General features: G+C 38.7%; 1 protein-coding gene across 2 annotated transcripts in view; it reads left to right on the top strand.

Annotated features, from left to right (window-relative positions):
• The window catches only part of LOC120248176 (cadherin-6), a 52419-nt gene that overhangs the window by 12382 nt on the left and 16014 nt on the right, over nt 1–24023 (top strand). The window contains exons 2-5 of one of the 2 annotated variants that reach the window (XM_039256414.1): nt 13675–13969; nt 17436–17555; nt 19507–19674; nt 21737–21924. In XM_039256414.1, coding sequence (XP_039112345.1) covers nt 13675–13969; nt 17436–17555; nt 19507–19674; nt 21737–21924 — 771 coding nt within the window. The remainder of the gene's footprint in view (nt 1–13674; nt 13970–17435; nt 17556–19506; nt 19675–21736; nt 21925–24023) is intronic. The other variant, XM_039256415.1, reaches the window with a different exon arrangement.

The following is a 24023-nucleotide window of genomic DNA, read 5'->3' as shown; positions in this document are numbered from 1 at the left end:
CGAAAGAAATCTTTCCTTGGCAGGCAGAAAATTTGTAATGGGATAAAGAGCAATGATAATGTTTTCTTATAGTTTTAGCAGGTGCTATGGTTTATGAAGTGCTTTTGCATACAACCATCCTTTGAATGACCACATAAGCACATTTCCAGTTAGGCAGGATTAAATCCTTTCGGGTGTGACAAAACAGTCCCAGAGGGGTTAAGAGACCAGTGTCACTACCAGCAGAGTGCCAAAGCTGGGCCTAGAGTCCAGCCTTTCTGATGTGATTGAGTCTAAGACTCTTCTCTTATACATTATTAAGATACTGGGGTAGCAAGAAAGTATTTCAGACATGTAGGCAAATGAAACAATCACACAAATGCTTAAGAGTTGGAGCTCTATGAGTATGGCACTGACTGAGAACAGTTTCCCCAGTGTGACCATTCAGACTGTACACATTCCTCTTTCTTGATTGCTTCATTGTTCCCTTAAAGCAAGAAAAAGAAAAGAAAAAGAGAGAGGGAAGGAAGGAAGGAAGGAAGGAAGGAAGGAAGGAAGGAAGGAAGGAAGGAAGGAAGGAAGGAAGGAAGAAGAAAGTGTTCAAATCATAACTTATAAGCTGGTCCCCAAGCAAGAAAAATAATAAATGAATGAGCTCATAATTTCTTCTCCTAAAATCACTCACCTGAATTGTATGAATAGGTTATGGAATTCAGTTTAGTCCTTCATTTATTGAGTACATACAGGATTCTTGAGAGTTAAGAACTGGAACAAAAACATAGTCCCTCTCTCAAGCAAACTACTTGTTTTATAAGATATAACTTTAACTTTTTAGATCCTAAGAGTGAATATAAGAATATTATATCCAATATATTTTTTACCTTTGAAGAAAAACACAATTGGGGGAAGTCCATTAGCTAGTGAGAAACATAATTTTAAAAATTTCTGCCATTTGAGTCATCATGTCTCAAATGCCTGCATTTATGTATTAATATTTTCTTCCAAAGTGTATATGTGTCAGAGTGAGAGGGAAAATAAGAGAAGGGCACTGAGGGTGTGTGTGTGTGTGTGTGTGTGTGTGTGTGTGTGTGTCCTTAGATTTGGCAATTACTGAAGAGATTACACCATAAGGCAAAAAGGTAGGATTGTAACTGGTGAGTTGCAGTGCCTTACTAAATCAATTTTTGACTGAGTATCTGGCTCTCAGCTTGATTTACCACTGGCTTTTTGAAAATGAAAATGTTAGACTAAGCAGGCGCTGAGACTAATGTCCCAGTCTGCCAAAGACCTTGGACTTCCAGAGCCAAGCCAAAGGCAGTAAACAATGCCTTTTTGGGGAAATAACTTCATGCAGTGAATAAACCAAAAGGCATTTGTTTAATTGATAAATCCCAAATGAACAATAACATATATTACAGTTTGTTTCATTTGTGCCAATAGAATTTACAAATAACTTAGCCTGGGGTCTAATATAATAAATACAATGAATCCAGAAACGTTTGTAATCAGCATGGGGAGTGCCGTTTGGCAGTATGCTCTGGTGTGAATTAGCGCAGACACTGGAGTCAGGCAGATCTTGGTATTCTTCCTGGCCATGCCCTTAACTTTCGGTGAGTTCCTTAACCTCCCTGACCTCAGTTTCTCTGAAAAATAACTTGAGAAAATAAAGGTTAGCTCCTGGAGTTGTTATGAGAAGTAAGCAATTGTTGTAACCACACAAAGCATTCTTGCAGTACCTGACACTTAGTAAGTGCTCACCAAAGGTGAGTGTTCACTCTTCACTGCAATTCTTGAAGGATCACATTCAGGTTCAATTCATCTTGAATTCTAAAGATAAGGAACTATTGCCTAGTTTCTTATGGCTTCAGAAACAAATTACACACACTTAGTGGCTTAAAACAGTACAAACTTCTTTTTTTATTTTTTTAACGTTTATTTATTTTTGAGACAGAGAGAGACAGAGCCTGAGCTGGGGAGGGGCAGAGAGAGAGGGAGACACAGAATTCAAAACAGGCTCCAGGCTCTGAGCTAGCTGTCAGCACAGAGACCAATGCGGGACTCGAACCCACGGACCGCAAGACCATGACCTGAGCCAAAGTCGGACGCTCAACCGACTGAGCCACCCAGGCGCCCCTACAAACGTCTCATCTTACAATTCTGAAGGTCAGAAGTCTGAAATGGGTTTTATTGGGCTAAAATCAAGGTGTCTGCTAGGTGTCCTTCTGGGGACTCTAGGAGAGGGTCTGTTTCCTTGCCTTTTTGAGCTTGTAGAGGAGAGGCTGCCTGTGTCCCTTGGGTCATAGTCTCCTCCTCTATCTTCAAAGTCAGCAGCCTATTATTTTCAAATCTCTCTCTGTCTCTGTCTCTCTGCCTCTCTCTCTCTCTCTCTCTCTCTCTCTCTCACACACACACACACACTCCCCATACACACTGACCTGTGCTCCACCTTTCCATCTCTGACTCCAGTTCTCCCCTACTTCTTTCCCTTACAAGGACCCTGGTGATTACATTAGACCCACCTGGATAATTCTAAGGTAATCTCCCTGCCTAAAAATCTCTATCTTCATCACGTCTGTAAAGTCCTTTTTGCCAGGTAAGGTAGCATAGTCACTAGCTCCAGGAATTAGGACACACACATCTCTGGGAGAGCTATTATTCTGTCTACCACAACTATTATAGCACTCAAGTTTTGTTCATTTTATAGCTGCTCTGGTACCTTTGACATTAAATTCAAGGTATTGAGTGTAAAAGATAAATGTCAAGGGAATTAATAAATTTCTCCTGAGTTTAGATTTAAAATTCTTTTGCTTTTAGCACTTTGTCAGAAATTCTCTTCCACATAACACAAGGTCTGTTTCAATGGTTATTAAATCTAAGATAAAAGATTGAATTGAGTGGGGTCATGTGGCATCTCTGCAAATGCAGAATCTTCATGGGATTATTTGAATGCATTTTAAGCATTACAATGTACACAACGAGAAAAAACGGAAAGATAGAAAGATGATAGATGATAGATGGACAGACAAATAGGTAGGTAGATGGAATTCAATCAGTGGTTCTCAGTGGAGGCAATTTGTCCCCCAGTGGACACTTGACAGCATCTGGAGACATCTTTGGTTGTCTTAACTTGAAAAGTCCAATACTATCTAGTGGGGAGGAGACAGCAATGCTGCTAACCATCCTGTGATGCATAGGCTGGGTTCCACGGCAAAGACTTACTCAATACAAAATGTCAATAGTGCAGAGGTTAAAAATCCTCGATTAGATCTTTGTAACTCGAGACTTAAAATACTGTTTGGTACAGAGTAATCTTTTAATGGATGTTCATAAATCTGAATGTAAACATCGGGAGATAATATTTTTGTTGTGATTAACAGAATACACTGTGGTATCAAGTCACTTGGACTCAAATTCTGCTCCTTGTTTGTATAATGCTAGTAACTCTTATCTTGCCTCAGTTTCATCATCAGTTAAGAGGAAATATGAAGAGTGTCATGATATATATATATATAATCTATGTAGTGACTTCAGCACATTTCCTGGCCCATAGAATAGGCTTAATAAATGGCTGCTATTATTATTTTCCCAAATCCCAGCCAGACCAGTTGACAAATGATGGATTATATAAGAGGTTGCTTTAAAAAGAAAATATTTCCACTGTTACAAAAATCAGTCAAATTATTTATATTGTATACAATATAATTTTTCAGGTCGTTTTAAAAGGCAGCATAGTATACTTGAAAAAGAACATGGGATATGGAGGCAGCTTGATCCTAGGTTTTGTCAGAGAAAAAGAGATTTTCTAGATTCGTTTAGAGTTTATTTAATGTATCAAGAGAGGGGCCTAACCAACTAGAATAAAACTCATGAATTCCATTTATAAATATAGTCACCAAAAATTATTGGTGCCAGGCTCTGGACTGCCGGTCATGCTTCCACTCCCATTGTCTTCTTGATTTAATAGTGGGCTCTTCCTCCCACCAGAAGTCATTTGGTGGGCATATTCCTAAAGCCAAGGGAGTAATTTCACTGTCCTGGCTATTAAACAAACAAACACACAGCCCTATGTGTATCTGAAGTCCTTTCTTTTTTCTATTTTTTTTTAAATTTTTTAAATGTTTACTTATTTTTGAGAGACAGAGACAAAGCACGTGCAGGGGAGGGGCAGAGAGAGAGGGAGATGCAGAATCCAAAGCAGGCTCCAGGCTCCAAGCTGTCAGCACAGAGCCCAACTGGGGGCACGAACCCATGAACCACGAGATCATGACTTGAGCTGAAGTTGGCTCTCAACCAACTGAGCCACCCAGGTGCACCTGAAGTCCTTTCTATTGTCTTGATATTGTGTATTTGAAGTTCCTGGGAAGCAGTGGCAAGTTTGTGAGTTAAAGGGAAAAGCAGAGTGGTTTTTGTCCACTTGCGTTTGGGGCAATCATGTGGTGAAGGAGAAGCCCCTTTTAGCTCTCAGGAGACTTCCTGGGCTTCTCCGAGGCAAAAACGGAAAAGATGATCCCATAGATGGTACCTATCAAAGACAAAGCAACCCCGTAAGCTAGGACCACAGGAGCCAAGTGCAACAGAAGAGTGGCAATCAGACACAGGAGGTTTCTGACTGCAATGAGGCAGGCAGGATTGAGCTCCTCAGCTTTGATCTGGGAGAACTGAGATCATGTTTCTACCTGCCAAAAGGCATAGATGCCGGGGCGCCTGGGTGGCTTAGTCGGTTAAGCGTCCGATTTCTCTTAGGTCATGATCTCGCAGTTCGTGGGTTCGAGCCCCGCGTCGGGCTCTGTGCTGACTGCCAGCTCAGAGCCTGGAGCCTGTTTCAGTCTGTGACTCCCTCTCTCTCTGACCCTTCCGTGCTCACGCTGTCTCTCTCTCTCCTAGAAATAAATAAAACATTAAAAAAAATTTTTTTTAAAAAAAGGCACAGATGGCACTGAAGAAAGTAATGGAAGAGATATTGTCTAGAACCCACTGGGCCTCACAAGGACTGCCCTTGGCTCCAAAAGCCCCCAAATTCCCCTCAGACACAGGCTATGTGAGTCTCTCTTCTTTATACACCCAGATAGTATCCTGGACTGAATCAGGGGCAAAGGGAGAAAGCAGAAGCCAGAAAGACTGAGATTTATCTAAAAGAGTTATCTAAAGAGACTCTATTATTGAATCAGGTAGTCGTTATTGGATTGCACTAAATTATTGACTCGATGTTCAACCTAATATTGAGTTCCTAATACTCAATGGGATTAGAGCTTAAGGGATAAACTATAAAAAAAAAAATAAGGAAGCTGCATCTTCCCTTGCACATCTGAGTGCAGTGTGCGAAAATATGTGACCCAGCAACTCAAGGGAAGGAGTGTTTCTATTTTAGCTGACTTTATTGCTTTTATTACCCCAGGCACATTCTCAAAGCCTCCTCTGATTTTCTCCCACACTGAGCCTTGAAACCATGCCACGTGCTCATGCTGAATGCTAAGTCATTTGTCTCCCATCAGTAATGCTACCTTCTCCAAGAAGTTTTCATAAACCATCAAAGAGCTAACATGTTCCCTGACTCCACCTTGTCCAATTTACAAGTGCCTTCTATGCTATTCTCCAGCTTTTTACTTCCCTTATTATTCCTAACTAATACTTAATGGGAGTCCTCAAATGTCTAATCTCTAGTTTTATTCTGTATCTTTTACATGAGTCAGTACTTCCAAGCCTAAACTGCAAGTTTGCATAAGGCAAGTGTGATGTTTTTTTTTATGCCCACCTCATACAGCCCTTCAGGCCCATATGTGTTTTTAAATGTCCTTGGTTCATAAAGTTAAATTATTTTTATTATGGAGCAATGTTTCTGTGAAATTGAGCATTTTCCATTCATTATCCATTAGTTTCTGCAATAGGAGGATATTTGAGATACAGTGGAATGAATCTTGAAGCCTCTTCACCCTTAACAGGTGACTTCTGTCCCAGAACTCAATGTACTTATAATGGACAATGTACTCAATGCATTTATAATTTGTCAACTCTTTTCAACAAACCCACTACAAGTTGGCTTTATTATTATATTAAGATTTAATTGGTTATTAAAGAAATATTTTTGGATATGAGGGAACAACTTGAATTCTTCTCTCATATTGCTCAGATTACATCATGTGCCTAGTGTTGGTAGTAATTGCTAAGTGATCTGACAGCTTCAGGAATGGATGATCTTGGTGTATAGAGTTATACTAAAATAAAGCAAGACAGGAGATGGAGAACACTAAGATTTATTGATTATCTTTCATGTGTCAGAAACCTTCAATGATTATTGATATTTTGTCCAATTTTATCTTTACAACATTCATTCATTCATTCCTTAAAATCATTAATTATTAAGGTCCTATAATGTGCCAGTATGTTGATTGCTGAGAATACAGAAATTACCTAGACAGTTTTGGTGCCTTCTTTCATGAAACTTGCCATCTAGCTGTTTGCTGATTGAAACATTAAAATAGCTGTGAAACAAGTCATCAAAAACATAGAGTTCTCTAATAGCTAAATGGGGAATAAATTGAGCATGTATAGCAGAGGAATATCAGACTAGCAGCTTAGGGAAGGCTTTTCTGAGGAGATGAAGATTATGCAGACCTGATATAGGAGTGGAATTAACCAGGTGAAGTTGTTCAAAAGGACTTTATGCCAAGGGGGCCATATGCAGGGAGGCCTAGATATGCAAGAGACTAACACATCTTTTAGAAACTACAATAAGCACAGTATGCTGAAACAAGGAGTGTCAGGGAGAGAATGGTAGCTGAGGAGACCAGTGAGTGGGCAGAGACCCTGGTCGACTTTGGAGGTCATGTTAAGGAGTGAGGATGGGCACTTTTATCCCAAGAGTAAGGAGAAAACACTGGAGAATTTAATTAAAAGAGAATGGCATCTTCAGAATTAGTGTTGTTATTGTGTAAGTTGGGCTAGTCACGGAAAGGAAAGTAGACTGAGAGGAAGTAAGACTGAGTATGTGTTAGGAGGGCCTCGTTGCAACAGGCTGGGAAGAAATGGCAGCGACCTGGACCACAGTGGTGGAAATGAAGACAAATAGACGAGTCGAGGTTTAAGTCAGAGGTAGAACTGACAGGAGTTTGGTGGCTAATGAATGCGGATAATGGAGGCAGAGGGGAGGGTCTAGGATGACTCTCTGGTGGCCTTTGCAGAGATGGGACAGGCAAAGCAGGAGGAGATTTAGAGACAGGGTGATGAAGTCAGTTGGGAAGTACTGAGTGTAGGTTGTCCAAGAGACTTGCCTGGAAATCAATTGCATCTTTGACTTTGTATCTCAAGAAAATGGTCTGCCCTGGGGTATGGATGCTCTGGTATAGATTTGGGCACCAAAGCCGCAGTAACAGTTGAATACAGAAAAATAGATGATCTCCTCTGGAGAGAGAATATGTGAAATGGAAAGACAAGGACTTCAAGACATAGACCTGAAGGTTACCAACATTTAAGGGGCAAGTAGAGGAGGAATGCCTGGCAAAGTCAATTATTCTGACTTGTATCTTATAGATAACAGAATGAAACTAAGATAATTTAATTTAGTTAATTAACAGGAAAGTCTGAATTCAGACCCAAATCTTTCCACCTTCTGAATACTTCATGTTTATGATGTGAGAATAATTTACTGAACCATTTCTCCAAGGTAGGCCTCTGGCAAGGCATTTTACATATGTTATTTCATTAATTTTTAGAGCAACGTCCCTATAAACTAAGTATCATTATGATTCCTATCATAGAGGTGAGGAAACTGAGACCTGGAGAGGTTAACCAAGTTCCCCCAAGTTACACGACTAGTACACGGCATGCATTTCCACCCGTTTCTTTTACTTTTTTTTAAGATTTTTCATTTTTTAGGTAATCTACACCTGACATGGGCTTGAACTCACAACCCTGAGATCCAGAGTTCCATACTCCACCGACAGAGGCAGCCAGGCACCCCTACCCCCGTGTGTTTCCCTTGCCCAAGTCCATGCTGTTAACTATTATAATTGTACTAGTTAACACGGTGGAAATCAACGTTCAGCACTCAATGTAATTACCTGGAGGACTTCTTAAAACAGAAATTGCCAGGGGCACTTGGGTGGCTCAGTTGGTTGGGTGTCTGCCTTTGACTTAGGTCATCATCTCACAGTTTGTGAGTTCAAGCCCTGCATCAGGCTCAGAGCCTGCCTAGGATTCTCATTCTCTCTCTCTCTCTCTCAAAATAAGTAAATAAAGTTCAAAACATATTTTTATTTACCTAACCCTATAATCTCTAAAACAATCTACTTCTAATCCCTTCCATGCACTTCAAGCAAGGTTGAATTTCTTCCTGGTATAAACTCTGCCCAACAACCTCTTCACAGCCTTCAAAATATTAAGAATATTCTGGGGCGCCTGGGTGGCTTAGTCGGTTAAGCGTCCGACTTTCGCTTAGGTCATGATCTCGCGGTTTGTGGGTTCGAGCCCCGCGTCGGGCTCTGTGCTGACTGCCAGCTCAGAACCTGGAGCCTGTTTCAGTCTGTGACCTCTCTCTCTGACCCTCCCCTGCTCACGCTGTCTCTCTCTCTCTCTCTCTCTCCTAGAAATAAATAAAAATATTTAAAAAAATTTAAAAAAAATATTAAGAATATTCATTAGCATTACATATAATGCATTATGTGGCGAGATGTATGCATATATACTTACATATACATTGAATTCAGTTCAGCCTCAGTTTGTCCTAACTTGATCATAGACTTATTTTCCTAATTTAAAATAATACTTAATGTATCTAGCAAAAAGGTGTTCTCTCTCTCTCTCTCTGCTGAAAGTCCAATTTCTCCACCCCAGTCCCATTCAGACACCTTTTCACAACTGTTCTCTGATTGCCCTGTGACATCTCCGATCGTCAACCTTTACATTTGTCAAATGGCCACACTACATTTGCACCACACTCTAGAAGCATATTAGCCACAATCTAATTTTTTATTTCAGCTAAAAATCACATAGTTCTTTTTCTAGACCCTTTTTAGGCTTTTGTAGATACTTCCCTATATGTGCCACGTAGGTAAGATTTTATGTAGACTTTGTTTTCTATTTCAGTGATACATATGCTTATAAGACTCAGTTCGGTTACTGACTCAGTGACTCAGTGACACAGAGGTAACAGGAGGAACTGGGCAGCACTAGCTAATCTCATAAACCACTGAAAATCTGCACAATTAGTGCTACACTTTTGAATTGGAGTCAAGGGGCACCTGGGTGGTTCAGTTGGTTAAGCATCTGACTTCAGCTCAGCTATGATCTCACAGTTTGCAAGTTCGAGCCCCGCTTTGGGCTCTGCTGTCAGCACAGAGCCTGCTTTGGATCCTCTGCCCCTCCCCTCTCTACTCCTCCCTGCTCATTCTTTCTCTCTAAATAAATATAAACTTAAAAAAAATGAATTGGGGTTGAAATCAAGTTCAGAGCTGGCACATGCAGCAGGTAAAAAGAGGCTGGCACTGCTCCGGTGTTACCCTCTGTGGGACTGTGTCTGCAACCCCAAATCCCTGTATTTATCTGTCAAGGTGTTGCACTTTAAAATAATAATAAATCAACAGAAAAACAAAGCCCTCGAGCTCCTTCTGGAACAAAATGCTATAGGTACAGTAGTAAAATGTCCTGCCAGTCCCAGATGAGATGTGACTTTCTGAAGAAAGTGGATAATTTTTACTTGATGGTGAATCGTTAAAAGTGAGCCAGATGATTAAACTTAATGGAACAGCCACATTAAACTGAAATTAGTAAAAACATGCCTCGGGCAGCCTGCAACCTTTTATTTGTTGTTGTTTAACTTCTGCCTTTTACAGTGGCCATGATGAATGACATCACAAAAGAAAAAATCCAATTAAAATCTAAGTGCTCAATAAACCCCTAATGTCTGGTTGCCACCACCACTTTCACTAGCACTGATGTCTGGCGTTTCCTCTTTTCCCCACGAAGAGAGAAAACTGGCCCCAGGGGAGTTGCGCAGAAGGAGAGGCAAGTGGGGAAAGGGCACACAAAGGCTTCTGGAGGTTTCTGCTCCCTGTGCTGTATCAGACACAGGCACTGCACTTCGAGAGGGATGAGGTTAAATTGTTTTATTATAGACAACGCCTGAGTAAAGAGATGCATTTTCCCACTAGTTTTCAAATATTGATAAATCAGAATGGGGATCTGCAGAGCAATCCTGTTCATACTCGTGGTTGGCGTCTCTGCTGCCCTTTTATATCGTCTCGGGTGTTTGTTCTATAAGTCATCGGAATGGTGTCTCCTGACAGCTAAAAATAAGTTTCTGATTACTTTTACCTGAATAAATCTTGTGACCAGATGTGGTCTTCACCTACTAAGTGTGCAACAATTACATATCGAGAGTGATGAAAGAACCGGAACCAGCCGGGAGGCGTCTATAATCTAGTGGGATGCAGAATACAATGTATCACATGGGAAGACAGCAACTGCCACCTGGTAGAAGAATACTAGCTTTTGATGACAGATTTTACCTTAGAGACACTGTGGGTTTATAAAATTGGATTTGCAAAGTCCTCACAACAAAGTTCTCAAAGTCAAAATAAGAGCCAAAACATGCTTATTATGAATGAGGAACTAACAGGAAGGATACCTTAAAACGTGCTCTTACTGCGTGTTTGCATAGGAATTAATACAGTATTTGTACATAGCCTCTAATTAGATCTTCATGATAGCCTTGTCCTGTGGTTCTGTTATCCTCATTTTATTGATAAGGATCTTGGCTCAGCGAGGTTAATTGACCCTGCAATGATCTTACACTTGGTGAGTGAGAGAGAATGAGCACAACTCCTATTTGGGACTCTGGTGCTGTGCCCCTCTGCACTGTGCCGGGTCCGCTAACCATGGCTGCCCAGAAGCCAGATCCAATGGGCGGTGATGTTGGTTTCATTACTCATGAGTTAATGAAATAGCTTGTAAAGAGCTCTCTTCAGTCATTAGAATTTGACGATGGAGAGTTAAACTTTCCCCAGTGGCTCTTTCTGTGTAATCACGGTTTCAACGTTTCCTTAGCATCTCACATTACACAAATCATGGAGTCCTCTTTTGTTTTACATTTCTTATTGCGTTTGTCTCACTTCTAAGCAATTTCCTCCCCGTTCCCATTTATCTTCCATTATTTCTGCCAAATTGCTTTCAAAGCTACTAATTGTATGAATAATATTCTCTTCCTCAAACTCTGCCATGAACTAGCATTAGCTGTGTGGCTTTGGACACAGTTTCCCTATCTCTAAAAACACTAAATAACCTCTTCTTGTGCTCAAGTTCTAATCTTCTGGCTAAAGCTTTCACATGAGGTATATGACTTTGGAAACACTACATAAACCGGCGTGTTAATTTTCTTGATTCTACTGTGATGGATTCAGTTAGTTCAGGCTTCCCAAAGTGTGTCTCTTGGAAAACTGTTCTCGGGAATGCCAACACTCACAAAGGATTCTTTACGCAAGAATGTTCAGGAAAGGTAGGGTTTTTTTTAAAGTGATTATTTATTTTGAGAGAGAGATAGAGAGCCAGCAGAGGAGGGGCAGAGAGAGAGGGACAGAATTCCAAGCAGGCTCTGTGCTGTCCTTGCAGATCCTGATGCAGGGCTAAAAAACCCGTGAACCGTGAGATCACAACCTGAGCCAAAATCAAGTCAGATGCTGAACGACTGAGCCACCCAGGCGCGACCAGGAAAGTTACATTATATAAAGTCAAGTACGGTTTTAAACTCTAGGCAGTGACAGCCTTTGATATGTTAATGTACACTGGTGACTCCTAAGAAAAAGGCAGAAAACCCCTTCTCCTCAGCATTTTATATAAGTGATAGTCCATGGGACACACTTTTAGAAAGGCTGGGTTCGCTTATGTTAAAAGTCCCTTTTTGCCTGGAGAGTTTGTTTTCAAATGTGGTGATAAACACCACTCTGAGCATTTCGTGTAGTGTTCACCAGCAGGACCCAGAGCTGGCTTACCTTTGCTGTTGTTGCCGTAACTGTTGTAACATAGCCTATACTATGTTTAGACAGAGTTGAAATAAAGGTAGAGCATAGCTACCTTCCCAATAAACTCTGCTGTCTGTATGCAGCTGGTACTTATAACTGGTCTTTTTTAAAAAGATCTCTTCAATTTTAATTTTTGAAAATTTGTGAATAGAGTTAGCTTATCTGAAGACCTAGGGAAAAATACCTTCTAAACTTTTGCTAAAGTGGGAAAAAGGGAACCAAAGACACAACAGAGACTCAAAGATCTGGAAATCATCCCTGGGATAGGCAATACAGGTGAGTTCTCCAAGTTGGAATGATTGTCTTCCACTTCAATGATATATTAGCAATCATTTCATTCAACCTTTAACCTGACCCATTTCACTGACAGTTAATCTTTTTTTAATGTTAATTGATTTATTTTGACAGAGACAGGGAGAGTGTGAGCGGGGGGAGGGGCGGAGAGGGAGAGAGAATCCCATGCAGGCTCCTCACTGTCAGTGCAGAGTCCGATACGGGGCTCAATCTCACAAACCGTGAGGTCATGACCTGAGCTGAAATCAAGAGGCGCCCCTCACTGACAGTTAATCTTACTAGACCCTCTGCCTGATTACCTTCAGGAGAAGGGAACCCACTACTTTAAAAGGCAGACTATTCCATTTTAGTCTGATTCCACATTTTAGAAGATCCTCTCCTATATTAAATGATAATCTGAGTATTAAATGTTCTTGTTCTACATGCCCTTGTAAATCACCTAGTAAAGGGATTTTCAAGGTATTGTTCATGGCAACACTTAAGATGTTTCTCAAATGCTTTGAGTTGAATTTCATAAGAAATTAAATAAATATCACATCTTCCCAGAAAAGTGATTATAAACTCCATCATATGAGACTCACTGAGATTGAGTAGCTTCCCTAAATTCACCAAGATAGCAAAGTATAGAGGCAGAATGTACCCAGGTCTCTGTTTCAAAAACCCAAATCCTTAGGGCTCCTGGGTGGCTCAGTGGATTAAGCATCCAACTCTTGATTTCGGCTTAGGTCATGATCTCACAGTTCATGAGATTGACGCCCACACTGGGCTGTGCACTGACAGCAGGGAGCCTGTTTAGAAATCTCTCTCTCCTTCTCTCTCTGCCCCTCCCCTACTCACACTCTCTCTGTGTCCCTCAAAATAAATAAATAAACTAAAAAAAAAAAAAGATTCTCTCTCCCTCTGCCCCTTTCCCTTGCTCACATGCTCTCTCTAAAAAAAACAAAAAAACAAACAAAATTATTTTCTCAGTGGCATGTCACTTTTCCAGTATGTCTAGATACATAAAAGTGAAGCGTATATTTGTAGAATCTGAATGCTATGATAAAAATAGGAAAATAGTGAAAAGAGTTTCATTCCAACCAGGCTAATATGTCCTTGCCATGACTTTGGACTTCAGTATTCCATTCTTCAAAACAAGGATTACTACATTTTCTACAAGCTCTGTTTCAGAACAGTTCTAGAAACTTCTATGATTAGAAGGAAACATATTCAGTAATGAATGGTATTACTATCAAAGATTTAAGTAAACAGTAAGAAAAAAAACAACCCTCAAACCCGCATCCCTCAGAAAGGAATGAATAAAAGTTAACATAGCAAGCATCGTAAAGACAAACAGTTTAGAATCACATGCTTGACTTTTACTTTCTTTAATTTTTTTTTTCTACACTAGTTACATTCAGACCAGGATAGAGGAGATGGATCACTTAAATATATCCTTTCAGGAGATGGAGCAGGAGATCTCTTCATTATCAATGAAAACACAGGAGACATACAGGCCACCAAGAGACTGGACAGGGAAGAAAAACCTGTTTACATCCTTCGAGCTCAAGCTATAAACAGAAGGACAGGGAGACCCGTGGAGCCTGAATCTGAATTCATCATCAAGATCCATGACATCAACGACAATGAACCAATATTTACCAAGGATGTCTACACGGCCACTGTTCCCGAAATGTCTGATGTTGGTGAGTGCGATGTGACTTCAGCCACATAATAATGTCTCTCCTCGAGTACATCAACTGAACAAAGAATCCCAGAGAGAAATTTACTGAGTTGAACGAATGTAGATGCTAGATTCTAAAACCATCATATTTCAAACAATCTCTTTATGACAAGTACACCTGTTTCCTAATATTACTCTAGTCTCATTTGATTATTATTTTTAAGCAAACAGCATTTCCTCTAATGATGAAGGGATGAAAAAATGGCAGGCCAGAACAAGAGGGAAAAAGAGACATCATCTCATCTACTTCCTGTCCCCCAGGTGTCCACCCTGGTCCTCAGGCTGAGAGACAGCAGCCTCTCCACCTCTCTTAGCACTTATTGGTACTGGGCTTGAGGTGAGGATCTCCCCAGTGGGAAACAAAAGCCTGAATTTACATTCCAGACTGGAGAGTAATGACAGTTGCTTTAAGTAAATATGTGTTTGGAAAGAGACCCAAAGAAAACTTTTTTAAAAATCCATAATTATGCAGGGAATGTTTAGGGGATATCCTTTACTAAGTGATGGAAATTACGAGATTTTCATGACATTAATATGGTGAATTAATATTTTGTGCACAATTCTACTACAAATTTTAAAGTTAATATGTATGCTTCTAATTTGCTTAAATCGGGAGAAGGTCAAAAGAATTTACATTTTTAAAAATCCTACTGACATCACTCTTAGCCATATTAAAATACGTCATGGGAAACAGTGACAAATTTTAAGCTACCTGAATAAAGGGTTATTTTTATTTTCATTTGGTGTCAAATTCAAAAGGGCTAAATTACTTAATAATAACTCTCCCATAATTCTATGAGTCAGATATCAGAGGCATTTTAGGTCACAGTTCTAAGACTTAGAAAAACCTAATCCATAGAAATAATTGTAAACCACCTAAATCTTTCTCATCAAGAAGTTGTTCATCTCATTACTTAAAACCGCTTTGTTTCACCATCAACAAAGCAAAAGAGAGGGATTAAAACTCCTTTAAGAAGAAGATTCTGTAGGAAAAAATATTTTTCCTCTATGAGGTAAAAGTAAGGAAAAATTAATAAACAATAGTCTCATCATCAGCACAACCCAGCAAAACAGTTCCCAGAAAACAAAATTTGATCTGCAAGGGTCACCCCCCCCAACTCTAGAGGGTGACATTCATTTTTGAAGCGATTTTAGAATTAAGTACGTATTATAAATATATGAGGGTAGCTGGAAGTAACATGTCTTAAGAAAAGGAAGGCTCTTTCTAATTTGCACTCAGGTACAGTTATGTTCATATTAACCATTATCATAAATTACCATGTCATTATTATCATAAAAAAAGGCATCTTAATCCCACATTACAATGTGGGATAGCAGCAGAGTGGTATAAATGGGCTTTGAGTGTCAAACAGACCTGAGTTTGAAACTCTACTAATAAGCTGCATCTTGATGTCTCTGATCCTTCAGTTCCATATCTACAAAAAATAAATAATAAATGTCAACAGCTAAGGATTACCATGAGGATAAAATAAGAAAACAAGTGCAGAGCCCCTACTACAGTATCTGACAACTAATAGGTGCTCAAAACATCCAAATAATCATATTCTAACAACATTCAAATTTTATACTGATGTCAAATAAGAATGTGGGTGTTTATTGATTATTATTAGCTCTCACTCTGAAGTCACATAATGCTTTCATTTTCCCCACCTTCCTTTCCAAATTACAAGGATGGGTGTTCTATCTCGTGCACCAACATGATACATCCAGAGCATCCACCACAGTACAGTATATTTGTTCAACAAACAGGATTGGTTAGAAGTTACAAAAGCAGTGTAAAACTTCTAATATTCCTTGAACATAACTTCCCTGCCCTTTCCATGGACAGTGGAACTCAACAGTATGCTTACTGCTTATCTGACAGGAATATCAAAAGTCATCCATAAGATGATCTTCATCAGAGTAAGGTCTTTCCCTTTTTGGAAGTCACAGATCTCTTTGAGAATCCAATAAAATCTATGGATCTTTCTATTCAGTGAAATATACATGTAAGCATACACGTAAAAATTTGTGTGGAATTTCATGGGGGTGGGAATATTTTGGGGCGCCTGGGTGGCTCAGTCAGGTAAGCGTCCGGCTTCGGCTCAAGTCATGATCTCACGGTTTGTGCGTTTGAGCCTCGCGTCGGGTTCTGTGCTGACAGCTCAGAGCCTGGAGCCTGTTTCAGATTCTCTCTCTCTGACCCTCCCCTGCTCACGCTGTCTCTCTCTCCCTCAGAAATAAATAAAACATTAAAAAATTTTTTTTAATTTAAAGGAATATTTTGCAGGTTATTCGGTGACTGTGGTTCTTAAAACAAGAATGCTGATCTAAAACATCATTGCCTTCTTTGTACATTTAATTATAATCATTTTGGGGGGGTTATAGGTTCCAGATGTGAATGTCCTAGTGTTCTAATTAATTCTTTAATCCAACACTACCTCTTTTAAGTGTCAAGATCTTTCAACCTCTTAGAATTATCAAGTAGATTTATCATTTAGGATGCCTTTATTTAACAGAAAACCCAACTCAAACTAGTTTAAACAAATAAAACTATTTAGTGACTTAAGTAATACTGAGATCAAAAGTAAAGTGGGCTTTCGAGATGGTTTGATTTAGGTTCATTTATTTCTCTGAAGTTTTCTGTCATATTCAGCATTGTTCTCAGGCTGGCATCTCTGAGGTCACAAAATAGCTGGTGCATTGACAGGCCCTACATCAGCACGTTACAATCCAAGAGAAAGAGCACTCATGACCAGAATTCTCAAGAAAATCTCAAGTGACCTGATGATTGGACAACTCCTAAACTAATCATTGTAGATAAAGTAATGCAAGATGCTGATTGGCTTAGATCATTCAACTTCAAAGAATGACTATAGCATAGTAAGAGTCCAATCAAATCTCACCCTTGGACATTAGTTGGAATTGGTTCCACCCAAGGTCATGGTCATCCAATGCTTCTCTTTAACCTAACCCTTACAACATTTATAAATGTTGATCACACTTGTTCAGAATGAGAAATCGAAGGCTTTAAAATATTTTTTTTTGATGCTTATTTATATTGGGGAGAGAGAGAAAGAAACTGAGTGCAAGCAGGGGAGGGGCAGAGAGAGAGACAGACAGACAGACAGAATCTGAAGCAGGCTCCAGACTCTAATCCATCAGCACAGAGCCTGATGTGGGGCTCACACTCAGAAGCCGCGAGATCATGATCTGAACTGAAGTTGGATGTTTAACCCACTGAACCACTGAACCAGGCGCCACAATAAATCTGAGGCTTTTTAAACCTAGTATCATCCTGAAATTCTCCACTCCTTTGTCAAGATACTTTTGTACAAGAGTAAGATCATGCTTTCTCTTTCTGTGTGTGCATCAAGGATCCACATGGGCCCTTGATTTATCTTCAATTTATGTTTCTGTCATTACAGGCACATTTGTTGTCCAAGTCACTGCAACTGATGCTGATGATCCAACTTACGGCAACAGTGCTAAAGTTGTGTATAGTATCCTACAGGGGCAGCCCTATTTTTCAGTTGAATCAGAAACAGGTTAGAATTCCTTTTTGATCTTCTTTTTACAATCTATAATTTTAATTGACTTAACAAAAACAATTTATTAATAAAAACAGTGTAATTTAATTTTCTTAGCTTCATCTGCCAAATACCAGCAATATATTTTTAAACATGATATCCAGATCATTTTAATTCAGAAATCTGACAAGAGGTGTTTCATCCATTATACTTATATAGGGTAAATTCAGAAAACTTATACAATGTTAGTTTTTTCTTCCAGTTTGGGGTGAACCTAAAAACCAAAGCCTCCTGATAGCCATTAGGGCTATTTACAAATATCCCAACTCTTCTTTTACTAGTTATTTGGCATTTTTTACCCTGCTCTGAAGCTAGATGTAGCCTTGAGATTTTCTGGGCCAATAAATGCGGCAATGATTCAAGTCACTTCCAAGCCGAACTTTTAGACCTGGTGCACAATCCACATTCCTTTCTTCCTGCCACAGTGATCATGGATGGAAACAAATGGTGATCTTTGTCTCCAGCCTGGATGTCTGTTAGCATCAGCAGAGCTTCTTGCTGGCCTCCTCAAAGCAAAAAAACATTAACGTTAGCTGTGTTAAGCCAGTAAGATTTTATTATGACATTATCTTGCCTGTGCTCACTGATACCATCCTAATAAACAAAGTGGATTCCTTAATGGAATTCTTTTTCTGCATTTTATCCACAAAGCAGCATACTATCTTCTGATGAATTATTTCTTAGGACATATTATCTGTGCTGTACAGTAAATTCTACACATATTTTTGCTATCATAATAGGAGTCGAATTCCATTTCTAGATTTCCCAAATATCCATTATTGTTAGTAGAAATCAAAACTTTTCTAGGTTACTACACCCAGCTGGAAATTGATGTGTTAAGAGGTGCAATGAACTTGGAAAGAATCCCAAAGAGAAAGAAAATGTTGAGTTGAAAAACAATGAGGGTGAAAAATTAGAAATATTCAACGTAAAGGACAAAGGCTAAGGTGACCTTCTCTATTTAAATAGAGAAGTCCTGTTATCGGAGAACAGACACAGCTGCACTTTCATTGAAGCCAGGACCATAGGAATAAAACTGACTTGTTTTCTGAGGTGTTCTTGTTAAAAATTTTTTAAAAAAGATATTTTCAGCTTCATCAGTTGTTAAGCACTGGAATGTGCTACCAGAGAAGGCTTAAAGTCTTGAAAGCCTTGAAAACCTTTAAAGTCTATAAAGATTTTTGAAAGAATGTTAATTTAAACATAAAGACTACACAGAGATTAGACAAACTTTGAGAAGTTCTTTCAACTACTTATTTTATAACTACCGAACGATAGAGACAAAATTAACCTAACATAAGAATGAATGTTGGTCACTGCTGAGACCAGCTGAACTTTTGCTCACATCAGCTTTAGGAAAACTTCTCTAGGATCATACAGGCTGATAATTATGGGAGAACTGAGCTGTGTTTTCTTAAGACCATAGTTTGTGGTTTAGAATATGCTCCGAACATTCATTATGGGAGGTATATTTGATGAGCAATTAGCTGATACAGTAAAGTGAAACTCAAGAGTCAATTCAAGGAAATGGCTTCCTTAGCAATCTCCTCATAGTACACTTAAATGTCTTTTATCAGGCTATAGGTAGTGTAACACTATACCACATGCCAAGTTATATTTTGCTATATCATCTTATAACACATGATATTTATACTACCTACAATCTATATTATTGCAGATTTGACTTGTACTTATTCTTGTATGATAGGTGTTTTTTTTAAATACATCTATCTCTCCTATGTGGTTATAATTTCCTTCAGTATAAAGGCTATCTATAATCATCTTTCTGTCACCGGTTACATCTGTATAGTGTTTGCATATCGTGGATGACTGCTATGTTTGCATAAATAAATGATTTGATAAAGCATTTTAATACATCCCTTTCCACTTCTGAATTTCGCATCCATAGGTATCATCAAGACAGCTTTGCTCAACATGGATCGAGAAAACAGGGAGCAGTACCAAGTGGTGATTCAAGCCAAGGATATGGGTGGCCAGATGGGGGGTTTATCTGGGACCACCACGGTGAACATCACGCTGACTGATGTCAACGACAATCCTCCCCGGTTTCCTCAGAGTAGGAACATTTGATTGCATGAATTTCCTTAGTGCACTTTTATAAAACTCTACCTTTAAGAATGACATTTATTTTCCATTGTTATTAATTATCAATATTAATGAACTTAGGAAGAACCATACTTTTATTAGTTGGATGATTTATGATATGGTGATAGTTGTAAAGGTAACACAATTGTTCTCTTTTTCTTTATTAAAAAGACTACCAGAGACATAAATTTGTTTGTGCAGAACATATGCATGTAAGCGTGCTCCTATTTGTAAGAAAAAAATTGACTTTATATTTTGTGAATTTAATCAGTCGTGTAATCTCTTTTAAATCCCCACAAAGCGTTATAAGGGGAGGATTTATCATCTTACTGTTTCTAAAAATACAACTGGGGAAATACCCATGTACTTAATCCATTTGTTATCATAAATAGTTTTCTACATTATGGTTAATTGAGATAACAAAAGTCATCTCTAAAATCATTAACTCTCATGGCTAGATAGGAAAAAAAGGAGGAAAAACAACATTCCTAAATGCTTACTTTGTATCAAGCAATATACTAACGGCCTTCATATAAAGCTCTTTCAAGAGGGTACTGGTTTTAATGTAATTTTTCTTCCAGGAACAAAATTCATTTCTGACCGTTATCTAAGAAAACTACCTAAATTCTGTCTTCCAGGAGAAAATAGCTGCCCACCATCAAAAAGAAAGCCCACTTATCCATTCATAGCATTTCTTTAATGCTGGTCAGCTAATATGGGCTTCTTTTATAATAGAGATACACATGGATCAACCGGAACCTGTTAAATTTTCTTTAATTTTTTTCAAGTATTTAATCACAGCTAAATGCAAACATATATAGATAACTAATTTCTGATATAATGGGTAGAAGATAGGTTTTATGGGTCCTAAAATTTTCTCCCAGACGTCTGAAATGACAATGTCAGAATCAGCAATACTTCACCCAAAAACCTCTTTTTCAATTTGGGAATTCCCTGGGGAAGGATAACCAAAGGATTCGTCAGCACCTTAAATACCACAGGGACCCTACCTCACTTTGCTCTCTCCTTGGATAGCCTGTGATTATTACTGAATACTATACCAAAGCACAGGAGGGAAGAATAACTCTAGAGGAAAAACTTGGCTTGTTTTATCATTTTGCCAAGGATGATACCAACACTTAATGGGTTAATATGATTGAATGACTATATTTTAGGGGTATCATAGTCTGTTTTTCCAATTTGCACAGATAGTTGGCAAAATGTAATGGGTGAGAGTAAAATGGGTTTCGTTCTGACTCTTTTTTGTTCTTATTGTCCTAAGTACATGCCAGTCTGGCAGATCTAAATTGAAAGTCACATGCAGTCTCCTTACACTAATTTTGCAACATGAGGACATTAGAAAAGTGTACATCTATGAAATATAGGTTTTAAATCAGCAATACAAATACAGGAATGGGAGAAACCTATGCATAGAGAAAGTACTGTAATGAAATTTAAAAGAAAGGATTACTTAAACAATTAGGAGCTTTCTCTCTCAACGTGTCTGTCTGTATCCCCACCCACAGCCAGACCAGCTCCATGTATGAGTGAGTGTCTACTTGGATACATTCTCCAGATCACTGTCATTTATTTTCACCTTCTGTTATTATTAGCGAAGACACAAAGAACCCTTTTAAGAAATCCCTCGTAATTGACTTAAAGTCATAGTTCAGGTTAAATTCTTTTCCATTCTTTCTGCTAGATTAGTTAACAGGGGCTTGAAACCTTCTGCACCCTTCTCTAGCAGCTCAGTCTCTCTTGCGATCATACTATGAACCTGGAGACCTATTTACAGGACAAGAAAAGTGTTCTCCATTTGCAAAGAGACAGGTCATGACAGAAGAAATATTCTTAGCAATCATGAAAGTAAGGATGTAAGGAGAATAGAGCACCATTAATTATTGTAAGGAAAGTACAAATCTGCCTGCATCCGTAGTAATGTCTGAAAGAACTATTAGAAAACGGGGTCTGTCTTTATTATGATAGAGTATCCTTCATCTGTGTTTGACTTATATCTGTCTGGTGATTAATAGGTACATACCAGTTTAAAACCCCTGAATCTTCTCCACCGGGTACACCAATTGGCAGGATCAAAGCCAGTGATGCTGACATGGGAGAAAACGCTGAAATTGAGTACAGCATTACAGAGGGAGAAGGGCTGGACATGTTTGATGTCGTTACTGACCAGGAAACTCAGGAAGGCGTTATTACTGTCAAAAAGGTAACACAGTTTGTTAAATACCATACAAATGAGCACGTTCACTCCAGTAACCAAGGCAATTGCATCTTACATGAAATACCTTGTTTTACTAATTATTTTTTTAAATGTGTATTTATTTTTTTGAGAGAGAGAGAGAGAGAAAGAACATGAGCAAGGGAAGGTAGAGAGAGAGGGAGACACAGAATCGGAAGCAGGCTCCAGGCTCCTAGCTGTCAGCACAGAGCCCAATGCCGGGCTTGAACACACTAATCATGAGATCATGACCTGAGCTGAAGTCGAACACTTAACCAAGTGAGCCACCCAGGCGCCCCTACTAATTATTTTTTTAATGCCAAGTCTAATGGTTGGCTTTTAGAGGTTCTCAATAATCTGATGTGTTCATTAATTTTATACTTTTAATAAATTTTTATTAAGAACCTCCTAATAAGTAAACAAATGATAAAAATAAATGGTACACTTTAAAGTATACAAAATAAATATTGTCAATGAATAAGAGACAGTGTTAGATACTGTTCTAGATGCTGCAGGTACAATGGTACATTCAACAGGATGGTGTCTGATCTCATGGAACTGCCAATCTAAGGGAGAAGAGACAAGTAAGAAAAATAAACAAATGTGTAACTATCAATTCTGATACATGCTTTGAAGGAAAAGAGTAATACAGTGTATTACTAAAGATAGCCTAAATTAGAGGATATAAAAAGACCACAGTAATAAATTAAGTAACACAAATTTCCTACAAACTCTTCAGCTACTTTTTGGAACACGATAATAAATTTTTTATATTTCTGAATTCCAGTGTTTGTCCTATGTCCTTATTCAGTATTTCCCCCAAAAAATTGTCTAGCACCACAGAGCAGTACACAGAAGTGTGGCAAAAATTTAAAAACAATACACTGTGTGCTTTAAAGCTAAAAATTGTTGTATTTTTGGTTAGATTTTTTTTAATGACTGCACTTTTATCACATATGATACAACGTTTTCTCTCTCCTTTAGCATACTTGCTGGTAAAAAAAATAAGCCTAGGTGGATGTAAATAACAAGAAAATCCTTTCCTCTTAAGCTTTGGATTACATGTCTTAATACCTGGAAACACAATAAAACATGTTTAAGCGACACTCAGACCAATGTTTTATACTATAATATAATTAGGAAGCCCATTAGTGTGCATTAACCTTTTTAATTTTCTTAGTGCCTTATCAGATTCAAACTGAAATTTTGCCTAGCCGACTAAATAACTTTCACTAATGTCTTGATTAATTGTGTTTCTAGTGAGCCTTGTCATATCATCATCTAAAACTAAAAGTCAGCAGTAAGCATTTGGGTTCACTATGTCTCCTAAAGCAGAGATACTTCTTCTAAAGACCTCTGACAACAGTGATCATTACTTTCGTTGGCAAGTAATTAGCCCGATGCCCTTATCAGGATATCACTTGGAATATTTTATCAACTCATGCACATGCCAAAAAAAAAAAAAACCCATATTAAATCTATTTTATCTGAATGAGTAAGAGGAGGTCATGATGCAAACATGTGGTTCTCAATTCTGGCTGCTCATTAGAATAACTGGGCGAGGTATTTAAAAGTATAGATTCCCACGCCCATCTCAGATATTTTGGTTTAATTATCCAGGGTGGGTCCAGATACTGGCAAATAAGAAAAAGTTTTTTTTTTAACGTTTATTCAGTTTTTAGAGACAGAGACAGAGCATGAGCAAGAGGGGCAGAGAGAGAGGGAGACACAGAATCTGAAGCAGGCTCCAGGCTCTGAGCTGTCAGCACAGAGCCTGACATAGGGCTCAAATCCACAAACCACAAGATCATGACCTGAGCCGAAGTCGGAAGCCTAACTGACTGAGCCACCCAGGCGCCCCAATACTGGCAAATTTTAAGCACTCATTAAGTATTCAATTAAAGTCAGATGTGACAACATCTGACACATCTATATAGTTGCCAACTTGCCCCTGACATGGCTCCCTCTAGTCAAATATAAGAACTTTTTTTTTACAGGGGGTCCTTTTTACAAGACTCCTGCTTCCAGGTTCTCTTCCCTGTCCATTATACTTTGCACCCTTGCCCCCACATTCAAGGCAACAGCGG

This window comes from Hyaena hyaena, unplaced genomic scaffold (assembly GCF_003009895.1).
Source record: "Hyaena hyaena isolate Hyena2069 unplaced genomic scaffold, ASM300989v1 scaffold_577, whole genome shotgun sequence".
NCBI classification, from domain to species: domain Eukaryota; kingdom Metazoa; phylum Chordata; class Mammalia; order Carnivora; family Hyaenidae; genus Hyaena; species Hyaena hyaena.
The sequence above is the reverse complement of the archived record's forward strand: the minus strand, read 5'-3'. Positions and strand labels throughout refer to the sequence as shown.